The sequence below is a fragment of the Lynx canadensis genome, chromosome A2, assembly GCF_007474595.2.
Source record: "Lynx canadensis isolate LIC74 chromosome A2, mLynCan4.pri.v2, whole genome shotgun sequence".
Lineage (NCBI taxonomy): Eukaryota > Metazoa > Chordata > Mammalia > Carnivora > Felidae > Lynx > Lynx canadensis.
Genome location: NC_044304.2, coordinates 127,080,412 through 127,103,407, shown reverse-complemented (window position 1 = coordinate 127,103,407; position 22,996 = coordinate 127,080,412). Strand labels below are relative to the sequence as shown.

General features: G+C 42.3%; 1 protein-coding gene across 3 annotated transcripts in view; it reads left to right on the top strand.

The window, feature by feature from the left end:
• Positions 1-22,996, top strand: part of ELMO1 (engulfment and cell motility 1) — a 530,926-nt gene that overhangs the window by 92,533 nt on the left and 415,397 nt on the right. For 2 of the 3 annotated variants that reach the window (XM_030308230.3, XM_030308233.2), the window contains exon 2: positions 5,886-6,033. In XM_030308230.3, the coding sequence (XP_030164090.1) occupies positions 5,956-6,033 (78 nt within the window). In that variant the 5' untranslated portion in view covers positions 5,886-5,955. Of the gene's footprint in view, positions 1-5,528; positions 5,745-5,885; positions 6,034-22,996 lie in introns of those variants that run through there. The other variant, XM_030308232.2, reaches the window with a different exon arrangement.

Here is a 22,996-nt window from a genome sequence, read left to right as displayed (position 1 = left end):
GAGCATCTGATTGTATAAACTGGCATCTACTGGGTGGAGGCCAAGGCTGCTGCTAAACTTCAGCAGAGGCCAGGATGAGCCCCACAGCAAAGAATTATCTGATCCAGAATGTTAATAATGCTGTGGTTAAGAAGCCCTGCTTTAGTGGTTTCAGGAGAACAGACTTTCTCATGGCCAAGTTTATTACTCTACATTTTATGGATTAAAAATAAATTAATTTTATTTATTTCTAAAGGGCTTTTGCTTTTTTTCTTGATTGTATCAGTGTATGAGAGTGTTATTTTGCCCACATTCTCACCAATCAATGAACATTTATTTCTTACCAATATGATAGACAAAAAAGGTCTGTTTTGCTGCTTTAATTTGCATTTCTCTTATTACTGTTAAGAGTGACCTTTTGGGTATTTATTGACCACACATTTCCTCTTGTGTGGATTACTTTGTAAACTAAAAAAAAAAAAATTATAAGAGATCATTGTTAAGGATATTGATACTAGGTTAGGTCACAGCTGTTGCAAGTATTTTCTCGATTGCTTATTATTTGTTTTTAAATTTTTATGGTGCTTTTTGGAATGGTGAAGACTTTAAGCGTCTTTGTGTCAAATCATCAGCCTCTTCTTTATGCTTTCTGTCTTCAGTGTTACGCCTGTTTACTAGGGCTGTCATAACAAAGCACCACAGTCTGGATGGTTTAAACAACAGAAACATATTGTCTCCTAGTTCTTGGGGCTGGAAATCTGAGATCAAGGTGTAGGCAGCTTGGCTCTTTCTGAAGCCTCTCTCCTTGGTTGTCGATGGCCGTTCTCTTACTGTTTCCTCAAATGGTTGTCCTCTGTACCTGTGTCCAGATTTCCTCTCCTTACAAGGACAACAGTCAGATAGGATTAGGGCCCATTCTAATGACCTTATTACAACTTAATTTCCTCGTTAAAGGCTCTGTTTCCAAATACAGCCATAGTCTTAGGTACTGGGGGTTAGGACTTGATCATATGAATTTTTGGCGAACACAGTAGTCCACGGTCATGTTCGAGGGGCCTCCAACACCTTGGGAATATGTAAATATTTGGGGGAAGTTACCAAGCTCAGTAAGGTTTAGTATCTTCATTCGTTTACTGTAAGGAGTGCCAACTATCACTAGGGGAAGGATGCAGGGTAAGGAAACAAGTGTGTGCTTCAGGCTTCCAGTCCAATGCCTGCTCTCAGCTTCTGCCCCTGCTCCTTTCTACCAGCTGTCCCATGCCCTCCATGATGACATTTCCAGTTGCTGTGAGAGCAAAGACTTTTCTCTGCACGTTTGCAACATATTGTAAAAGGGTAGCTAATATAGCACATTTCGCACCTGGCAAGTTGAGTTATAACTAAGATTACCTTAGGAGGCTTTTGTCAGGAACATATACATAAGTTGGAATATTTGATTCAGTTCTCTTTCTTCCTTTCTTTCTTCTGAATGGTTATGTTTTGCACAGTGTTCCCCTGTTCCTGAAGCCATGAAACTTCCTCCTTGGCCTCTGCTGTTGTCAGAATGGATGTTAATTCCCTGATGGAGTAAGAGACTCTGAAATGGCACTCCCACCATCTATCGATCTATCCAGATCCTCCAGTGCAGGGGAGGATCCCTGCTCTCATGGTCTTCCCTGGCAGTCATTGCTCATCTATGCGACTTGGAAAGAGGAACGTCTGTCCTCTAATGCATGTTTGAGAAGGGAAACAAAGACAGAGTTCAGCAAGCATGGATGAATCATAGCATCCTGGATAAGGTGAAGTGGGAGGCACCTGTCTCTTACTGTATTCTTGGGCCTAGACAGTAAGGGTGTTGGGATGTATCATTCTGTTTGGAATAAGAAGGATGTTGTACAAAGAAGAGGAGAAGAAGTAGGCCTTCCTGAGGCACAGTGCACCGTGCAAGACTGTGTCCTCCAAAGCACAAAGTAGAGGGCTCAGGAAAGCCTGAGTAATAGACGGAGATCAGAAGATGCCACTTTGCAGTAAGGATTGTTTTGAGCTGAAATCAATTTAGAAACAGCAGCACAGGAGGAACTCTCTACCATTCTCATTTCTACTTAAAAGCAGGGCATAAATGTTTCTTTTGTAAAGGAAATTTAGATCTATAAAGGAAATTTCTATTTGTAAAGATATCTTCCTCTCCCAAACCTGGAAGAGAACTACTCCAGACACCACTCTTAACCACATGAAAGGATTTGAGACTGCATAACAAACCAACTGAACAACTTGTTTTTTAACCATACATTTCCAAATCACCATTCCACCCCTTGTATCCCTCAGGAGCCCAAACCCCTTTGCCTTCATCTAACCTCTTGTCCACACTTTGTCACCCTGTGTGAGACGGTATGTAAGCTCCAAGCTCTAACCACCCCTTTGAGTTACTTCTCACTGAGTTCTCCTGCATGTATGTACATTGCATGAGTAAACTCATTTGTTCCTTTCTGTCAATCTTGCCTTTGTTAGTTTAGTTTGCACTACCCAGGCACTGAACCTAAGAGAGCTGAGGATAGGTTTTTTTCCCTTCCTCTCCAGATGGACAAAGTGAATGAAAGATTACTTTCAGAAGGGTGCTACTTTCAGAGTCCCTTTCTCTCTCTCTCTTTTTTTAAATCTTTTTTTTAAAGTTTAATTATTTATTTTGAGAGGTCAGGAGGGGCAGTGAGAGAGGCAATCCCAGGCAGGCTCTGAAATGTCAGTGTGGTGTCCGATGTGGAGCTCGAACCGTGAGATCATGACCTAGGCTGAAATCAAGAATTGGATGTTTAACCGACTGAGCACCTCGGCACCCCTCTCTTTTTTTTTTTTAATGTTTGTTTATTTTGAGAATGTGAAGTAGAGAGTGTGTATGCGCACTTGTGCACGTGAGTGAGAGCGGGAGAGGAGCAGAGAGAGAGGGAGATAGAGAATCTCAAGAATCCCAAGAATCTGTGCTGATAGCACAGAGCCTGCTTGGGATTCTCTGTTTCCTTCTCTCACAGAGGCTGATGTGGTGCTGGATCCCTTGAACTCTGAGATCATGACCTGAGCCAAAATCAAGGGTCAGATGCTTAACTGATTGAGCCACTCAGGTGCCTCTAGGCCTTTTCCCTCTTTACCTAACCTGAATACTAAGGGAAAAGGTTGTCTATTTTTTTTTTTTTCTACAAGGGAGCATTGAGCATTTGAAATATGAGACTGGTGCTCCCTCTCCACTATTCCCATAATCAGTATAAACCTATTATTTGTCACCAGTAGATAATGATAGCCAGTGGGCAGAGGACAACTTTCCTGGGGAGGAATGAAGGGACAGAGGAGTTGAAGCAAATCATTTACCCAGCTGTTTGGTGTTTCTTTCCCATTGATCCGCCTTTTGGCTTCTACTGGCCCATCTGTCAGCCTCTTTCAGTGCAGTTGTGGGGGCACACAGTTCACCAGGGCAAGTGTGTTAGTTTTTCCATTACACAGCTCCTATAGGAATGTCCACATAGGCTTGATTTTTTTCCCCCTCTCTTAATAGGATTTGCTGGTGTAACAGAAAGACTAGAAATAGGATAAAAGGGTTTAAAGCCATTACAGCGACCAGAAGCTAAAACTATATGGGAAATTCGGTGGTGGGGGGGGAAGGATCAGGTATTTGGAAATTTTATGCTCCCAAGACCTAATCAAGCTGACTGGAAAAACATGTGGTGATGTAACAGATCTTTAGGAGACTACAATGAGGTGAGCTTCAAACAGAGATATAAAGAACTTTGGACATAGACCAATGTGTAGAGACAGACAGATTTCTAGATGGGAATCAAGAGCGGTTTCTCTCTGTTGTCTTGGAAACGTGACCTAAAGCTAAGAAGGAGACCTTCAGCAGAATGATAAAGAAAATTGCAACTTGCTCAAGGGTTATGGAGTCACATGTAACTGACACGGGGACTTTAGTAACTAACTCCCAAATAAAAAGCAACTAACTCCTCTGTCTCATTAAATTCGCTCAACTATAAGCAAAGCCATTTGACATGCATATTAAGGTTGTAGAATTTTCATGTTAAAAATGGAATCAAGTAGATCAATCAGCAGGCAAGCAGGGACATTGCAGAATTCTCCACCCGTTTCCTAGTTGCCTCCAGGGATTTGAGAGTTACCTTACAAGGCAGAATGGTTGGAGTGTCTAGCCAGCTGCACAGACTTCCCTTTAGTGGGTCTTAAATTTTAGTTTGCATAAGAATTATTATATTAGGCTGTTTACCAAAATTTATGAACCTTATATTTATGGGGCAATTTTGACAACATTAGACTCCACTTTACTGCTGGTGGCTCTGATGAGATAAAATTAACTGTTCTCTCACAGAAATATAAATTCAAGAGGATAAAATGTGGACTTCTGAGGATAACAATGTGGACTGGATTATTCATTCTGAAATGGTGCACCTGACTCTTCCCTGCGGGAGCCCCGTCTGTGCTGTTTGTTAGTGTGGGTAACACTGATGAAGTCTAATCACACTTGTCAAGTGAATTCCCAGGGGATTCCTTGTAGCCTTTTGGCTCTCTCAATGGCTCCTTTGTCCACTGCTGCCTTCTTATTCTCCACAGAGACTCAGGGAGAGCCACATCATTGGATTCTCACCTGTTCAACAGGTTTTGTCTCAACAGTCTTTGAGGAATAAATACCAGTGAAAGGGGAAGAAAAGCACCCTTGGCTTTTGATTCCTGGGTGGTTAGATGACCTCTTTTAGTGTAATTCTAGACTATTTTGTGTAGAGGTGGGAGGAGGGTGCTCAAAATGCATTTTAATTTTCATTATCTATTCTCTTGATCCCCAGGATCGTGTGTTCTTTGAGTAGTGTTACCTGGTGTTTACACAGTCTATTTTCACATTAGAACCTGTTTTCATGATTCTTATTCTAGGGTGTATAACTGGTTGGGATTGAAGTGATGTGGTACAGACATAATACATTGCCCATAGAATTCTCTAGTGAATAAAGGAGCATAGAGACTATGAAGAGGAATACCCCAGTACAGATTTGCTACTTGTGCTTGCATATATGAGACCCCATAATTATTTAACAAGTCCCTGTTGTAGAATATTCGTCCAGGTGGATGTGCAACTTTAAGAGGACAGAGATTCTCCACTATATTTTCACACGCACACACACACACACACAGACACACACACAAATTTAAGTTTTGAGTCACATGAACGTGTTATCCGTTCAAAAATATTAAGTTAAAAAAGTCATCCTAAAGAAACAGGCCAATAATCTAGGGGTGGCAGCAGAGGATAATCTTACTTCTTTTGTGAAGGCAACACTATTCATTCCAGTGAAAATTCAAGGTCTGTTCTGTTTGCCGCACTATCCACATCAGTCAATTTTCCTCCCTCCTGAAGGCGCAGTGTGTGAACTGGCCTTGGGGAGGGAGTGTGTGTATGCATGTGTGTGAACCTCAGGGCATTTCTTCTTCCTCATGATATCCTGGTTGCTATAGTGCGGAGCTCTATTTGTGACACACAGAAAATACTTTAAAGAAATGCTGCTTCCTGACCATGACTTCCTGGGCAATCTGTTCTTCCGGAGACTGTTGAGCGCGAGAAGTTTACATACGTTTCTGGACAGAGTGAGCCCAGCTCATCCAGACCCTGGGCACCACTGGGAGCCAAACCCCATGGTAAGGGACAAACTGCCCCTTGCGGGGACCACGTCTCCTGAAGACTTCGACTCTAGGGCATTGGCTCCTTCCTGTCATCTGTCTTCTCTCCTCAGGAGCAGCCGGAGGTACAGTTGGTGCCCTGTGTATTGTATACCCAGAGCCGTTTCTCATACCTAAACCACCAGTGAAAACAGGAAGTGATGAAGCAGAATTTGCCCTGCATCGGCACTGAGCAACTTTTCTTTCTTTTTGTCATTCCTCATTAGGTGTAGACACGTGTGGCCGTCTGCACTGTAGGATCCCGGTTCTATAAGCTTTGGACTCCCTGGGATTACCATGCCGCCCCCCGCGGACATCGTCAAGGTGGCCATAGAATGGCCGGGCGCCTACCCCAAACTCATGGAAATCGATCAGGTCAGTCATGCCGGCAGCAGTTTGGGGGTTCTCTTCAGTCTTCTTTCTGTCTTGGAATTTTCACAGACTTTGGTTAGCTCTTTTGTCCTCCTTTCTCTCTCTGGCTGTGCTGAAAAATCTGTGCAATAATAGTTGCAGTGTAGTTTGCTTTGTGTACCAGATACAGTGACGACGGATGGGGTTTTTATGCTCGTTCAACATCTACTTGGATTGTGTGAATACAGGGTTTGTATCTGAAGCTGGGTGAGAGGCAGCAGGGCCCAGTGGCTTAGGTTCCGGGCAGTTGGCACAGTGGAGGCTATCCCGGCCCTGCCTGGCAGGCGCTCATGAGTAGGTGCAGGTTGTTTTATCCTAGGCAACACGAAACTTAATTTTTTGGTACACTTTCCCCTTTGATTTTTGCAGAAGCAGCCAACAAGTACATTACAGTAACCGCTTAATAGTGAAATTAGTATAGAGGGGCTTGGGCTTGCCTCCCAGCTAATTGTAATTTTATTATTAGTGTAAAATGCACTGTCTGTCTAGTGCATTGTCTGGCATGTAATACATCCTCAATACGTATTTAATGAATGAAAAAATATTGAAAAGATTTTTTAATATGGCCCTACCTTTAAAGGCCTCCTTTAGCCTGGGTCTCAACAGTCTTACGGTGTGGCTTTGATTTGATTTGATTTGATTACAGGTTATCTCAGGAAGGTTACTAGAGCAAATAATTTAAGGAAAAAAAAAAGATTGAGACTTATGTACACTTAGGGTTTCATAAAACAAATACCATAGAATTCTAGGTGGCTTTTAATATTTTCACAATTAGGCTACCATGGCAACTCCACTTTTTATATATGTTCTCAGTACTGTCCTATGATTATGATCTATAAATTTTTTTCCCCTGGTCAGATGTTATTATCTGGTTGAAGAATACTGTAAGAGTTGTATGGCATTGTGTGGATCCAAAAGACTATTGACATAAATTATAACGGTCAAATCAGAATCAGTTGAGCTTGAGTGTGAATTTGAGGAAGGGTAAACTTTTAGGATTGTTGTCAACAAAGGTGTCATCAGTCCAGCTCATCATTGTCATTTTAACTGCTCTACGAGGCAGTTTTTGTGGAGCTCTAGAAACAACCCATGTGGGTAGAGAAGCCCATCCGGTAGTTTTATATACATTTGTGTCAGGTAACAGATGTTTGTCCTTTTTCATGTGCTGTTCGAGAGAGGAGGTGAGTTGAATTTTAAAATATGCTTGGGACTACCTGGTGCAGACTAAATACAGTTAGGACTAGGTTTGCTACTGGCTAAGGGAACCAACGGCTTCAAAGGGGAGTTGACCTCTTACATCCACATGGCAGTCCTGGGCTGGCGTGGTTGGTGCTCTGGGGACATGAACCCAGGCAGGCCTCTTCTGTCTTGTTGCTTTGCCTTCTCCATATGTGTGGCTGAGGACGGTTGGTTCGGGCTTCACCTGGGAGCTCATTGGAAATGCAAAGTCTCAGAACCTACCCCAGATCTCCTGACCTAGAATCTGCATTTTAGCTAGGTCTCCAGGAACTCCTGTGTCTAGTTAAGTTTGAGAAGTACTGAGCTGGATCCCTGGTACCCCAGGTCTGGGGTACTTGTTTAAATGTCCTTGGGGCTTCTACCTCAAGTGATTCTAAGTCAGTGGTTTAGTAAATTTTTCCCGTTTGATTCTGCCGTGGTTCCGGGAACCTCTGCTATCAGGCAATAGCTCCTGATACACATTCTTAGGGGTTTGTGGAGTCAGTGTCCTGTTCTTGCCTTTGGGGATGGCCTTTGGTGTGTGTGTGTCTTAACACTTATTTTTTAGTTATCTTTTTATTTTGGAACAATTTTAGATTCATAGAAAAATCGTGAAGAGTCTATTGAGAGTTTCCATAACCCCTTCACTCAGTCTTCCCTAATGCTTAATATAACTGGTACATTTCCCAAAATGAAGGCATTAACAATGGCACATTACTGGTAACTAAACTACAAACTTTATTTGGATGTCAGCAGTGTTGCCACTGATGTCCTCTTTCTGTTCCAGGATCTAATCCAGGAATGCCAACCACATTGTAATATAGTCGTCATGGTTCCTCATTCTCCTCCAGCCTTTGACAGTTCTTCAGTCTTTCCTTGTTATTTCATGGCTTGAAAGTTTTGAGCAGTAACTTTAGTTCAATACAGTTTTTAAACAGAGAAATGGCAAGACTAGTACAAAGAACTTCTGTCTACCTTTTATCCAGATTCTTTAAGTATTAACATTTTGCTTCATAGGCGTGACTGTTTTCTCCATTTTTTCTCTTTTTAATATATAGCTTTTTTCTGAACCATTTGAGAGTGACTTAGAGGCATCATCCCCTTTTACTCCTAAATACTCAGTGTAAGAACAAAATCCTTCTTTTACATAACCATAGTCTCTTTATAAAAGCCAGGAAATTGAACAGTAGTTCAAAACTATCATCTAACTCAAAGTCCATAGTCCATATTCAAGATTCATCAGTTGTCCCAATAAGATCCCTTATCCCTCCAGGCTCATGTATTACATTTATTGTCCTGTCCCGATGGTCTCCATTGACATGGAATGTTTCCTTAGTCTTTCTTTATCTTTTGTGGCCTTGACAATTTTGTAGTGTACAGGACAGCTTTGTGGAATATTCTTCAGTTTGGGTCTCTCTGATGTTTTCTTCCCAGGTTTTGCATTATCAGGTGAAATGCCAGAGAGATGATGCTGTGTCCTCTTCGGGGCATTGTATCAGGAGGCACCTGGTGTTTCCTTGTCTCGTTCTTGGTGATGATCCGGTTTTCCAAAGGCAGATATGAGGTTCACAGAAGTTAAGTGATTTGCCAATTCATGAGGCCAGGACACACACCCAGGTCTCTCTTACTCTGAAGACTGAACTTTTAAACGGTTGGCTAAATTGTGGGCCTTGTGGTATTGCCATATGGAGACTACACAAAGGATTAGAAACCTAACCCGTTATTGCCCTGCAGCTACTGAGATGGGAGTGAGAGACTCATGGCAGTGCTGGCGTCAGGTGTTGTTTCTTGATTGGGTCAGAAATTGGCCCAAGAATTGGAAATGTATTTGCACATGCAACAAAGACTTGAGCCATGATTCGTACTTGGACTTTTCTTCTGATCTTTTACCTTGTTCAGTGAGGGTCGCATAACCTGCCTCTCTCCTGTGGCAGGCTACCTTTGTTCAGAAAGCTCTTTGCTCCTTTTTACCTTGGGTAGCTACTATTTCAGTAAAAGGTTATTTCTGGGAGTTGGGTTCGGCTTTGCTGTCCTGTGTTCTCCTGAAACCTTGAGTATCCTTCCGCTTATCCCATTGTGTTGTCCCTGTCTGTCACCTTAAACCGGTGGTCCGACTCAACCTTGAGCGTGCCCAAGGATCACCCAAGGAGCTTGTGAAAAAATGCACATTTCCAGCCGAGCTGCAGAGATTTTGATTCTGTCGCCAGGGGTGGGGCCCTTCCTCTGCTTTGTGAGGAACACTAAGTGAGGTTGGTGCAGGGGCCCCCACACCTCCCAATCCAGGGGCTCGTGAGAAACCGTCATGAGCCTGTAAATTGCTTCATCTTTGAGTGCAGTTTCTCTAGTGCCTGGAGAACAGTCCGTCTTTAATCAATGGATATTTAATTAATGAATAACTGGAAGAAGGAGCACATTTCTGCTCAGCTTTGCTCTATTGATGCCTGTTTGGTTCAAGGGGATGTCTGCACGGAGCCGACTGGTTTGTTTTCTCTCCAAATTGTGAAGAGACAATTCTGCCTTTCCACTCAGCAGGAAAAGCCCCTATGGGATTTTTACAAGAGGAGTTTGCCATACCATAGGAAGCCGTCAGAGGAGTTGTAAACTATGTCGTTGGCGGCTTCTGCTTTGGCCTTTATGGTCTGTTGCTGAGTTTCACCCTCAGGGGCCACTTGAAGCCACCAGTCGGTGGTTGTCTGGACACACTGAGCCTTAAAGCCTCCCATCCCCTGTCCTGGTTAACTTACTATTTTCTGAACAGCTTATTTTTCTCAATCAAGAGTATAGAACCCTCGACACTCTGATGAGAGGCGTTTGCTGAGAGTTAGTGTGGCCTAAGCAATGCAGTACACTCTCCAGGACATTGAAACCTGGGTGGGGCCCCGGAGCCCCCATATTTGTGAGAGGCTCTGTTACCCTCTTTGAGCCTCAGTATCTTCGTTTTGCAAAGCTGACATAATAATTTTGCACTTTCATGATTCTTGGGAAGATTAAAGAAAATGTGTGAAAAAGAATGTAGGACATCGCCTGGCTCAGAGTAATTACTCCATAAAGGCAGCCCTGTTTCTGCCAGTTTAAGCAAGTTCTCCTTAGATTAGGAAATGAGATGCGCTGGTTTTCTTTTTTACCTGCTCTTTGTCAAGAATGGTTCCCTGGCTTTCTCCTTCTTTCTGTGCCTAATGTTTTTATTTTTATTAAACAATTTTTTTAATGTTTATTTTTGAGAGAGAGAGTGGGGGGGGGGTGAGGGGCAGAGAGGGGGATACAGAGGACCCCATACAGGCTCCACACTGACGGCAGAGAGCCAGATGTGGGGCTCGAACTCACAAACCATGAGATCATGACCTGAGCCCAAGTCGGACGCTTAACTGCCTGAACCACCCAGGCACTCCTGCCTAATGTTTTTAATGTTTAGGAACGAGAGACAACTAAAGGGTAGGTGGGAGGCATCACCTAGTAATAAGGGAGAATGCTAACTGGACATGCAGCCAGTTGTGCTGTGGAATATTCACTGGCTCCCTAGCACTTCTCCTTGATAGTTTCTTCTGTTTCTTGGCCACGTGCCAGCATTCTGGGCAGCAGATATTCTGTTCCCACATGTGCGCCTCAGGCCTCTAGTTTCTGCTGTCTGCCCTGCCCCACATTCCTTCCTTTCCAAGGAGTGCACTGTGGCCAGAAAGCCACCACTCCTGTCTGCGCCCTACAAGTCCTCTGCTTATGGGTTTGCGTGCCTCCAGGATCTCATGATGCCCTTGTCTCCTGCCATCCTCTTCCCGCCCCACACCCGCACCCACTGCCAGCAGAGGAGGGAAGGGATGGTCCTGCCCCTGTCCCAGGCCATTCAGTCTGTCCCATCCCCCGACTCTCTGGCTGCACCTGTGTTCTAACCCGTCCTTTCCCCTTACCTGAGGCTTTGCCCCATCACTGTTGTCTTCAATTGTTCTGTTCTTCTCTGCTTTCACCAATAAGCTCTTCTGTTCCTGCCTTGGAAGGCCCTTCTCTTGACCCAGTAACTCCCTTGCTAGCGTGTAATTTAGGTTGTGTCTTTCCATTCTAAGTTGATTTAAATGTTGTCAGTATAGACCATCACCTGTGCTGTGTCAGTATCTACTTAATCTGAGAATGAGTAACAACCTTCCTCTCCCTGGAGCTGCTCTCTGATGGCTGCAGTGCCTTCTGCTTTGCTAAATCGAGTGGTCCTCCCTCCGCCTTGCTTGGCCTCGCTGTCTTGGTTACACTTGGCAAAGCTGCTCATTCTGATCTTCTTGAAACTCCCTGTTCTTCATTAAGCTGCAGTCCTGAGATTCTCCCTCCTTGTCTGATTAGTCTTTGTGAGTTTCCTTCATGGTTCCACGACTTTCTCCTTTCTAAATTTGCCCCAGCCTCAGTGCTTAGCCCACTGGTCTGTTGTTTACTACTGATACTCTTTGTCTAGATTCCATGTTCTCTCTTGGCTTGAAGTATAACCTCTATCTAAGTAACACCAGCTCTGTCACCAATGTGCCCCTGCTGGCTGGCCACCAGGTCTTCTCCATTTGATAGATACGTTATTCCTCTATATAAGCCTCCATGTGCCTGCAGAATACAAGCAAGTGATTGGTGAAACTGTGCAGATGTAAGCCTGCAGAAAGGTGGTGTGATAGGAGTTACCAACTTTTGGAAGTTATTTCAGGTAGAAGAAGGATGGGTTAGATGTGTTGTTCACAACCCCAAGTGTACAGACTCCATCCTGTCCATACAAGGAAATAAAGCCCACTTCTACTCAGGAAAAGCTAGCCCAAGCCATCCCAGCAGGCAAGGGGTCTGGGTCATCTCTAATATCTGTGCACCGGACAAGCCCTTGGGAAGGTTGTTATGTATCATGTTCAGGCCCAGAAACAATGATGGGGAGAGATGCATATATTTTTTTAAATGTTTATTTTTGAGAGAGAGAGAGAGAGAGAGAGAGAGACAGAGAGACAGAGAGACAGAGAGCACGAGCGAGCAGGTGAGAGTCAGGGAGGGGCAAAGAGAGAGGCAGACAGAGGATCTGAAGTGGGCTTGATGCTGATAACAGTGAGCCCGATGTGGGCTCACAAACTATGAGATTATGAACTGAGCCGAAGTTGGACATTTAACTGACTGAGCCACCCAGGTGCCCCGCATGGTTTTTTAACCTTAGTTGGATCATTCTCAAGGATCCTTCTCAAATCCTTCCCAAATGCTTCAAGGGTGAGGGGTGTATGCAGTGTGTTTGAAGGCTTTTCACACTCACTCCTGCAACAGCAGCTTATATTGGCCTTTTGATTTTTGCGTGCTTTTGCAAAAGATTTTGTTTGAGGAGAGTATAACACAACTAAAAAAAAGTAAGTCATGGATGATTCTTGAGTGATCCTAAGACTTGAGTCAGATTCTTTCTTTATTTATTTAAGTTTTTCTTAAAAAATTTTTTTTAAATGTTCATTTATTTTTGAGAGAGGGAGGGACAGAGCATGAGCTGGGGAGGGGCAGAGAGTGAGGAAGACACAGAATCCAAAGCAGGCTCCAGGCTCTGAGCTGTCAGCACAGAGCCCAATGCAGGGCTCAAACTCACAAACCGTGAGATCATGACCTGAGCCAAAGTCGGATGCTTAACCAACTGAGCCACCCGGGTGCCCCTTGAGTCAGATTCTTTAATTTGACTTGATGTCCCCTCCATGATTTCCTTTCATATTACCCAGGGTGCAAGGTATCTTTGTATTGACCAGGGTTCAAAGCTGCTGTGTGCAATTTTTAAGTACCATCTGGCTATATAGAAGCTTCCCCTTTAGAAGTATGTCCCTGCACATGCATGTATGTGGTTCGTTTCTTGCGGTTTCTTTTTGAGAGTAAACCTGCTTGAATTCCTCCTGCTTCTGTTCAGCCCTTCATTCCTTTAAATCCTGGCTTTGCTAACACTGCCCAGAGCCTTCTTTGTATTCAAACCTTTGCTGAGTGTGTTATAATGCAGTTATTTTTCCATCCTTCTCATTTCTTATACCATTTTCTTTGCCTGTAGCTTTTATTCAGTTAATATAGTATGCACATAATGTTCCTTACATTTTTTTAGTGTACCCGTGTCTTTTGAAGTAGATTATATGCTCCCGGTGATCAGTCAGCTTGTGTTTTACGTGTATTTGTACCCTGTGATCCCTTACATCGATCTCTATTTCTGTGTGTATCTACTTTAGGTTTGAACTATGAACAGTAAGGATGAGAATAAGCCATTGATATTCTCCATCCTCCTAGCAGAAAAATTGTAGTAGCATCCTCTGCCTATATATGGTCGGGGATATTATTTCCCTAAGAGAAACCTACATGATGTGTTTTCAGGCAAGCGTGTACAAAATGACTGCCTGCATTTTCCCCTTAGCTATCCTATTTCTGTAGACATGTTTTTTTGTTGTTGTTGTTTTTTGTTTACATTTTTTAATGTTTATTTATTTTTGAGAGAGAGAGAGAGAGAGAGAGAGAGAGAGAGAGAGAGAGAGAGACAGGCAGAGAGAAAGGGAGACACTGAATCCGAAGCAGCCTTCAGGCTCTGAGCTGTCAGCACAGAGCCCGAGGTGGGGTTCAGAGAACCCATGAACCATGAGATCATGACCTAAGCCAAAGGCAGACATTTAACCGACTCAGTTACCTGGGCACCCCTCTGTAGATATTTAAGATATAATCTAATATGTATAACTTTGATTTACCCAAGACCTTTTTAAAGCTCATTAATTGCATAAAGCACATTTAAATTTTTGTGCTTGACATTGGAGTTTTGCTCATTCTGTACATAATAATAACAGTAGCAGTAGAAATAATAGCATGGGCCATCTGATGAGCACATACGATATGCCAGGCAGTATGTTAAATGCCTTGCAATGGAGTATTTCATCCCCAAAAAAGACTTTAGATGTCCTAGTTCATAATTGTTCACAAGTTCATTAATTTGCCTCAGATCACACAGCTAGGAAGCTACTGATTTGAATCCAACACTGCATGATACTAAAACCCAGGCCATTTCTACTAAACCATAAATCTGTTTCGTAGCTCTTTTTTAAAAATTTTATTTCAGCCTAATTGAGGTGTGATTGACATGCATTATGAGATATTTAGAGTGTACATCATGGTGATTTGATATACAGATATACTGTGAAAGGATTCTCCCCCATAGAGTTAATTAACATACCCATCACTTCACATATTTATCTTTGTGTGTGTGTGAGAATGTTCAAGTTCTACTTTCTTAGCATATTTCAATTATACAATGCACTGTCATCAGCTGTAGTCACCATGTTTTACATTAAGCTTTATTCATCTTATAGGTGATAGTTTGTACCCTTTCGCCAGCCTCTGCCTATTTCTTCTACCTCCCCAGTCCCTGGCAGCCATCTTTCTATTCTGTTTCTGTAAGTTTGATTTAAAAAAAAAATTCCATGTGTAAGTGATATCGTGTAGTATTTGCCTTTATTTAACTTATCTTATTTGTTAAGTAGTTCTTTTTCAGATTCTCCATCTCTTATGCTCCTCCCTAATTGTTCCAACCATTAACACCAGTCTGATTTGAGGAGACACATACACCATTGCCAAATTTGTTTGCTCCAGCCACTAATGACGTGACTTCCAGGGACACACTGTGTTATGAAAGCAAAGATGGTATTTCTTTAAAAATGAGGGGCAATGTGGCCACTGGCCTAGGTTACTCCAGAAGGAACCATCTGAAATGAGACATCCTGTTGAGGCTGGACACTGGTAAGGCAGTTTGACTTGGTGCTTATAGGCATGGGAGTGGGCAGACTGATAGGGCCTGAAAGTCTGGGCTGCCACTTGAGAGCTGTGTGACTGGGGGCAAGCCTCCTGCTTTGTAAGAAAGAATTGGCAGTATTCATACATCCTTCCTGGCATTGTGGGGATTCAGTGAGATCATCATTCAACACTCTGCTTAATAATGGTAACCACTAGCAGTCAGTTATGAGTTTTCAGATTGGCACAAGCTTTTTGTGTTCCAGGCAAGACTGGAACCAATAATACAAACTTCTACTTAGTTGCATTAAAGTCAGTTCTGTAGCCTGAAAACCCATAATTCCTGCGACATTTAAATACTGACAGCCTGGTGAGCTAAAATGACAACTGAACCCAAAATAAGTTTTGAATTCAGAACTTTAAGATCACATAGCACATAGAATGCACAATATGAATGTACTTAATACCACTGAACCGTACATTTAAAAATGGTAAGGGCCACCTGGGTGGCTTAGTCGGTTAAGCGTCTGACTTCAGTTCAGGTCATGAACTCACATTTTGTGAGTTTAAGCCCTGAATTTTGCTCTGTGCTGACAGCTCAGAGCCTGGAGCCTGCTCTGGATTCTATGCCTCCCTCTCTCTGCCCCTCCCCTGTTCTCTCGCTGTCTCTCTCTCTCAAAAATAAATAAACATTAAAAAAAACCTTTATAAAAATGGTTGCAAGTGGAAATTTTATGTTTCATATTAAGTTTATTTCTTTTGAGAGAGAGAGCAAGCAAGCATGTGAGTGCAAGCCAGGAAAGGGCAGAGAGAAGGAGAGAATCCCGAGCAAAGCCTTATGTGGGGCTCGATCTCCCCAACCTATGAGATCATGACCTGAGCTAAAATCAAGAGTCAATAGCTTAACCAACTGAGCCACCCAGGCGCCCCTGGAAATTTTATGTTGTGTGTAGGTTACCACAATACACAAAGTTTTAAAATCCCGTAGAATCGAGAAAATGAGATTGGATTTCTGAAAAGCGAGGTTCCAACTTTGCATTGCAAAAATTAAAAGTCCTGTAATTTTCCTAGACTGTTCTTTCCTGACTTGTTGGATTGTATCACCATTTCTCAGCCTCAGAGCCACTGAACTTTTGGACTGGATGATTCTTCTTCTTTTTTTTTTTTTTTTAATTTTTAAATGTTTATTTTTGAAAGAGAGACAAAGTGTGAGCAGGGGAGGGGCAGAGAGAGAGGAAGACACAGAATCCAAAGCAGGCTCCAGGCTCTGAGCTGTCAGCACAGACCCTGATGTGGGGCTCGAACTCATGAACCATGAGATCATGACCTGAGCTGAAGTCGGACGATTAACTTACTGAGCCACATAGGTCTGTCCCCCTGGACTGGATGATTCTTAGTTATGAGTGCTGTCCTGTGCATTATAGGATTTAAGCTGTATCCTGGCCTTTACCCACTAGGTGCCAGGAGCATCCCCTCCCCCAGTTTTGGCAACCAAAAATGTCTCTAGACATTGCCACATGTCCCCTGGGCAATTGACGAATTTCTCTCTGTTGAGAATGGACTAAATCGGTGGTTCCCAAGCTTGGTTCTTTGCTGGAATCACTTACGAAACATATTGAACATACGGAGAGGATTATTTGTAGGTACATTCAGAGGCCCAGGGATTCCTGTTTTTATCAAGCTCCTTGGTGATGCTGATGCTCTTGGGGCCAGATTTGGAAATCACTGTTGTGAGGCCCTCTAAATTTCTGACTCTCTCTGTTGGCGACTCATCTGGTTCCCACAGTAACCTTCAGTGTGTGATTCAGTACCCGCATCAGTAAAATGGTCCTACTAATTCTTCACCTCTCCTTACTTTACACAGTGTCCAAACATAGCACCTGCAGGAGCTCCTTCTGTTCCACATGACAAAGATGTGACAAAGCCTGTGTGCGGCTGCACTATTGCTTTGTGTGATGTCATAATAAAGGTAGAATGACACTGTGACAGGAATAGTCATTCCTCATCTGATTTTGCAACTGTTGGACTTGGTATTGTAGCTGTTATTACTTAAACTTCCTTTAAAATAAAGTGACCGGGCCATTTCCTTTTCTGGTTTAGCTCCCTCTCATTGTGTGACAGAGTCTATATAACCCCATAAAATAGCGTTTGCCATGCTTTGGAAGGGAAAGACAGCAAACCTATTTCTCCCCTCAACCATGAGCTCAGTTTAATTGAGCAAGAATGAATGCTACCATTCTGCTTTTCCTTCTGAAAATGAATTGAAGATTTTAGTTTGCTTTCTAGGTAGATTTCAGCAGAGAAATCTTTCTGCAAGGGGGTGGCCCTGGTGAGAGGAACGTGCCTTTCCTTGTTCCCACCATGCATTCTAAATATATTATTACATTTTATTAATTACCCTTGGGAAGATTTATTTTTGTCCTTCCATCAAAGCCATCCATGATCAAAAGACAACCAAATGGCTTTGAGATAAGATATATCCATTTTCAAAATGATTGTAGATGGACCATTACTCTGGGACAAGTTTGTGGTGATCTGTTTGGGTTTGTCAGCATCATCACGATAGGATGCTGGTTATTTCTGGCTCACTTCTTTCTTGACCTCCTGACCCATATAAACAACCACGTATCAGCCTATTTGCCTTGGCCATCTATGTCCCTTGTCCTGCAAACTCAATATATTAAAAACTGTCCTATCATTCCTATCGTGCCTTCTACTCCAAGACCTGTGTTGCTTTGCTCCAGAAACTTCATGTTTTCCTTTTCCAGGTGATAGGTGAGAACATACACGTAGTTTGCTGCAGCTGAAACTGTATGTCCTCCCAGGCTCTTCCCTCTCCATTGGCTTTTCTGTCCAATCAGTTACCTCAGTAAACTTGCCTGCATCTGGTCCCTTTTTATCACATCTGATGCTGCTGCTGCTCTGGCTGGCCCTGTTTTCCCTGGGCAATGTGGAGGAACAGAGAGAGCAACAAGGCAGGACTTAAAAATAAGTGTGTCAGTTATCTCCCAAAGGGAGAACTTTAAAAGCAAGAGGACGATATCTCCATGAGCAGATTATGAACACAAAGGAGGTAGATAGAAATTAAGGAATATACGGGTATCAGAAAGAATCAATTAGAAATCTTAGAAATGGAAAATATACATATGGTAAGTGAAATATAAAAAAAGAAGGAAAACTACAAAAGATAAGTAAAAACAATAGAATGCACAGACAGAGTAACCCTAGAGTAGATTTGGCTAAAGAGAAAATTGATAACTTGGAGAATGAGAATGAGGAATTCATTCAGAACATAGCTCAAAAGATGAATGAAAAATATGATTGTGAATTTGTGTTAAAAGGATGCATTAGGAAGTTGTAACCTATGTCTAGCTGGCAGTCCTACTAATAAAGAATGCAGAGCACCTGGGTGGCTCAGTCAGTTAAGCATCTGACTTTGGCTCAGGTCATGATCTCATGGTTTGTGAGTTTGAGTCCCATGTTGGGCTCTGTACTGATAGCGTGGATCCTGCTTCAGATTTTCTGTCTCTGTCTCTCTCTGCTCCTCTCTCTCTTTCTCTCAAAAATAAATAAATAAACATAAAAAAAGGACAAAATGAATGGTGGAGAGGCAATATTTGAGGAAATCCTAGCTAATATCTTACTTCTCTGGAACTGAAGAGAAATTCTGCAGTGGGAGAGAACAGAGGCTCTGGATTTGGCTGATTGGATCAGTAGAGGCTCTGCTATTTGGAGCTAAATGGACTTAGTACTTTATCCAAGAGCCACAAGAAAAGGAGAGGTTTATAAGCAGGGGATTGGCATGGTATGATTTGTACTTTTAGAAGATGTCCCTACAGAAAGCAGCCTAAAATCTGCAATTCATTTTCAGAAGGAAAAGCAGAATGCTAGAGGTCATTCTTGCTCAGTTAAACGGAATTCTCGGTTGAGGGGAGAAATAGGTTTGCTGTCTTTCTCTTCCAAAGCATTTGTATGTTTTGCAAGAGGTAAAATGAAATGAGAGAGATTATTTAGACAGCCCTTGCAATAGTCCAGGCAAGGAGTGATATGCCGTGGCTTAGGATAGTGATGGGAGATAGAAAGAAGTGAAGCATATGTCTCATCAAGATGTCTAGTAGGATTAAATTGACACGAAATTGATGATTGATTATATGTAGGGGGTGTCAGGTGAAGAGGAGGGAAATGTTAAAGATGATTCCGAGATTTCTTGTGTGAATAGCGAATGGTGGTAGCAGCTATCAAGATAGTGGAGGGATATTTAGGTAGACTCACAGTCTTCATGGAAACCTTACACAAATGGGTACAGGACAATAAAGCAGGTATCTGTATGACTGTACCTCCTTTCAGATTTTCTTTGGGTTTCAATGCACTGGCCAATTTGTCCACTTAACTGGTCTCTCAACCTCCAGTGCAATCACCTGTCATTAGGAAATGCACTTGACTATGTCACTTTCCTGCTTAAAAACTCAGGATGGGTCCTAATCATCAAGAGTTGTTTATAGGACTTAGACATCTTTTGCCTCTGAGTTGCCTGTTTAACCCCTCTCTCATTCATGCGTATGACACTGTTCATATGCCACATGAGCCATGGCTTTGCATTTGCTAGACTTATAACCAAAAGTACCCTAAGCAACCCAGATATCATCTGTTTTTAATTGCTCCTCTGTACCCAGAAGCAGAATAAAGAAGAAGGTTTAGTGAGTCACCTGTGAGATTGACTTGGTGGGGCCGAAGAGCCAATAATATGAAGGGCAAGGAAGCTATAATGTTGATTCCAAGCTTATTTTCGGGCAAACTAGAAGAAGATGAGTAAAAGCTGCAAATTAGGAAAGAGTTTTGGGGTAGGTTTTGAGTCTGAGGTTATGGAAGGATACACACTCAAGTTACAATGGCCCGAAACAGAAGGGAACTACACAGAAGTGAGGGCTGGATGTTGGATTTGAGCATAAGGTGAGAAGGGGACCAGAGCACAGAGAATTCTTCCACTGGATGTTGGAAGTCTCAGTGTTCACTTAGGGTTTCGTCACAAGGCAGTGGCATCTACTATTCTCATGGAAGTGCTGAAACATCATGCATTAAATAATGTTTATCATGACCTCACTATGTGCCAGGAACCAAGATGCCCAAAAGTCCAGCACCCTTCCCCTTGGGTGTTAGCTCTGGGCACTTGGTCTTGTTGTTCATGGTTGCCAGGGTTTCAGATTTGGGATGGAGTTAAAGAACGCAGATTCTGAAATGACATAGGTCCAGGTTCAAATTCTGGCTTTGTTCTAGATGTTTTAAGGCTTTGAGCAAGTTACTTAACATCTCAAGATCCTATGACAGTTTCATCATTTGTAAAATAGACTTAGTAGTATCATCTTATAGGGGATATATGATAGTCATTCAATAAATTGTAGCTATTACTATTACCATAAGTGTCAGAAAGGCTGGCCAAGTGATGATAGATAATAAAAGTCTAGGTTGATGATGTCTCAAAGTTAAGGGAGTTTTAGAAAGTGCATGAGGTTGTGGCCATTGTTTGCATATTCCAAACCCTTCAAGAAGAGCCTGTTTTGTTATTCTTCAAGGCTATGGTTCAGCCTTAGATTACCATTGCCCCATTCATGGGACATCTATTTGAGACTTGAAAGTCCATGTCCTTCCGCTGTTGGCTGGCAGATGTCCCAGCACATCCATTACCATTCAAGAAAGAAGGATGAATTGGCATTGGTGTATCCACTCACAAACAAGTAAACCCACCACATAACGAAGAGAGTCAAGAAATAAAGGAGGGGGAGAAATTGAAAAAATAAACTCGCTTCTTAAAAACTCCCTTTGCCACCAGTTCCTCTCAGTGTGCTTTTGACTGCTGTCTTATATCGAATCTTGGTTTCTTTGCAGTTGATAAACCTTCATAATCCTGTTTTTAAATTGAACCTGAACAAAGTAAGGTTCTGGCTTTCTTGTATCTGCTCACCTAGACTGATAATACCCTACTTATGTGGGTCCACAGTCATTTCTGTTTATCCTACTGAGCCTGCCTGTCCTTTAAATTTTAAATCATGCACATAAATACTTATTAACCTTCCACATATGAATTTGACACAAACAAGTAGACTATTTCACAGGAGTGAGGGTAGGCCGACCTTATGACCTCAGCTTGTTTGGAGTACAAATCCCTCCTTTCCACAGAGAACACTTGGTTGCAAGCGTGTGGAGTATAGTGGTGTGCCAGCCAGTGGGAGTCATCTGGGCCTACTTCTTGGAAAGCACTGATATTAGGGAAAGTTGAGAGGGAGATAGGAAATAAGAGATTGGTTGTTATTGCTGCCTGAGATATTGAAATTTGGGGGAAAAAATATGTTTCTTATGTCCCTAGCAACATTGGTATTAGGATAATATAAAATAGGGACTGGGAAGGAGAATCAAAAAATATAATTGGTATCAGTCGTGCTTTGTTTTTGCATTGTTCATTTTCATACTTTTGTCACTTTCTAAAATTTCAGTTTCCCTTCCAATTGAAGGCAAATACAGTTTCTACTGAGGAGGAATATCAGAATACCTCAAAGAGAAAGGGTTTTTTTCACTTGTGTGTAACCCACTAACACACAAAAGTGCTAATTATTTATATCTTTGCTCATTTACACAGTCCAATGATTTTTTTTACACAAAGATTCTACTTTATCTTGCTAAAATGTGATATTTAATTAGTTTCATGAAGCTTGAAACAAGTCATTATAAAGAAACCATTTCTGAAACAAATCATTTGTCAAGAAAAAGGTGGCATAGCCTATCATCTTTCAGTTTTTAAAATTAATGTGATCCGCATGGTTGTACTACTTTGGAGATGTAGTTGTAAAGCCCTTTGTCACTTCCGACAATGGAATCTTGTGCCAGTGATTCACATTGGAACTGTTATCAAAATATTTGCTTTCCAAGAACCAGCTAACTTTGCCCAGGAAAGTGTGGTTTTGTCATTCTCGTTCAGATTATTCAGGCTGCCCATAGGAAGACAGTAGGCACTCACACCCCTTTCAGAGCGCATCACATTCCTCCATACAAAAGTATGGAGGTAAATGGCTCTGAAGCATGGAGACTCATCATGGGGCTCCTTGGGGTGGGGGTGGGAGGATAAAGCTGTTCTAAGATGACTTGTGTCATTGACACAATGTCAGGAAGCACCTCCGGGAACTAGGCGGGTTACTGTACATTAAAGTTTCTCCAAATCCTATTGTAGGCTAAGTCGTAGTTAACATGCGTATCCCTTCTCAGAGGTGTCCTGACATGTGGAAGCTGGGTTTCTTTTCTTTCTGGGCCAACATTACTCATAACTGCTGTGCAGAATATGTTCAATGAATTTCCATCTATAAAAGCAAAGTAAAATCCCAAGTGCTGTGCTGTATCGCCTCAAAGTGTCAGAATAAAGCATCTGTCACATTCTTTTAAAGCATTGGAGAAAAGCTTTTTAACACACTGAAACCAAAAACTTTAAGTCTTTGTGGAAAATAGTTTTGCAATTAAAGGACTGTAAGACGCTGGCCGTATGGAAGGGCAGACGCATGGTGGGGATCGGAGATTGCTTCTGCTTTCCTCTTGCTATGTTCCTTCTTTAGCTCCTGCGTGAGCTTTAGCGGCTGTCGGAAAGAGACCAGAAGAAAGGGAAAGAAGCTAAAAGTCTGGAAAAAGAAGACGTGGTCTTAATGAAACAATATTTGCTAATTGCCTGCCTTGCGGGGGGCCCAGCAGCCACTCGCCTGGGAAGTGACAGAGGTGTCTCAGAGGTGGTCTCTGCCTCCATAGCAAGTGTAACTGAGTTGGCAGACAAAATGAAAATTAGTTGAAGAATGAAGAATAGGAAGAGATGAGAGCCAAAGGCAACAACGGGGCTGGAGTCACTCAAAGAAGAAAGAGGAATTGGATATTCATTCATGTATTTATTTCATCAACTTTTAAAAAAAGTAGCTGTAAAGTGGCAACACAGGATACAAGAATTTTGAAAGAA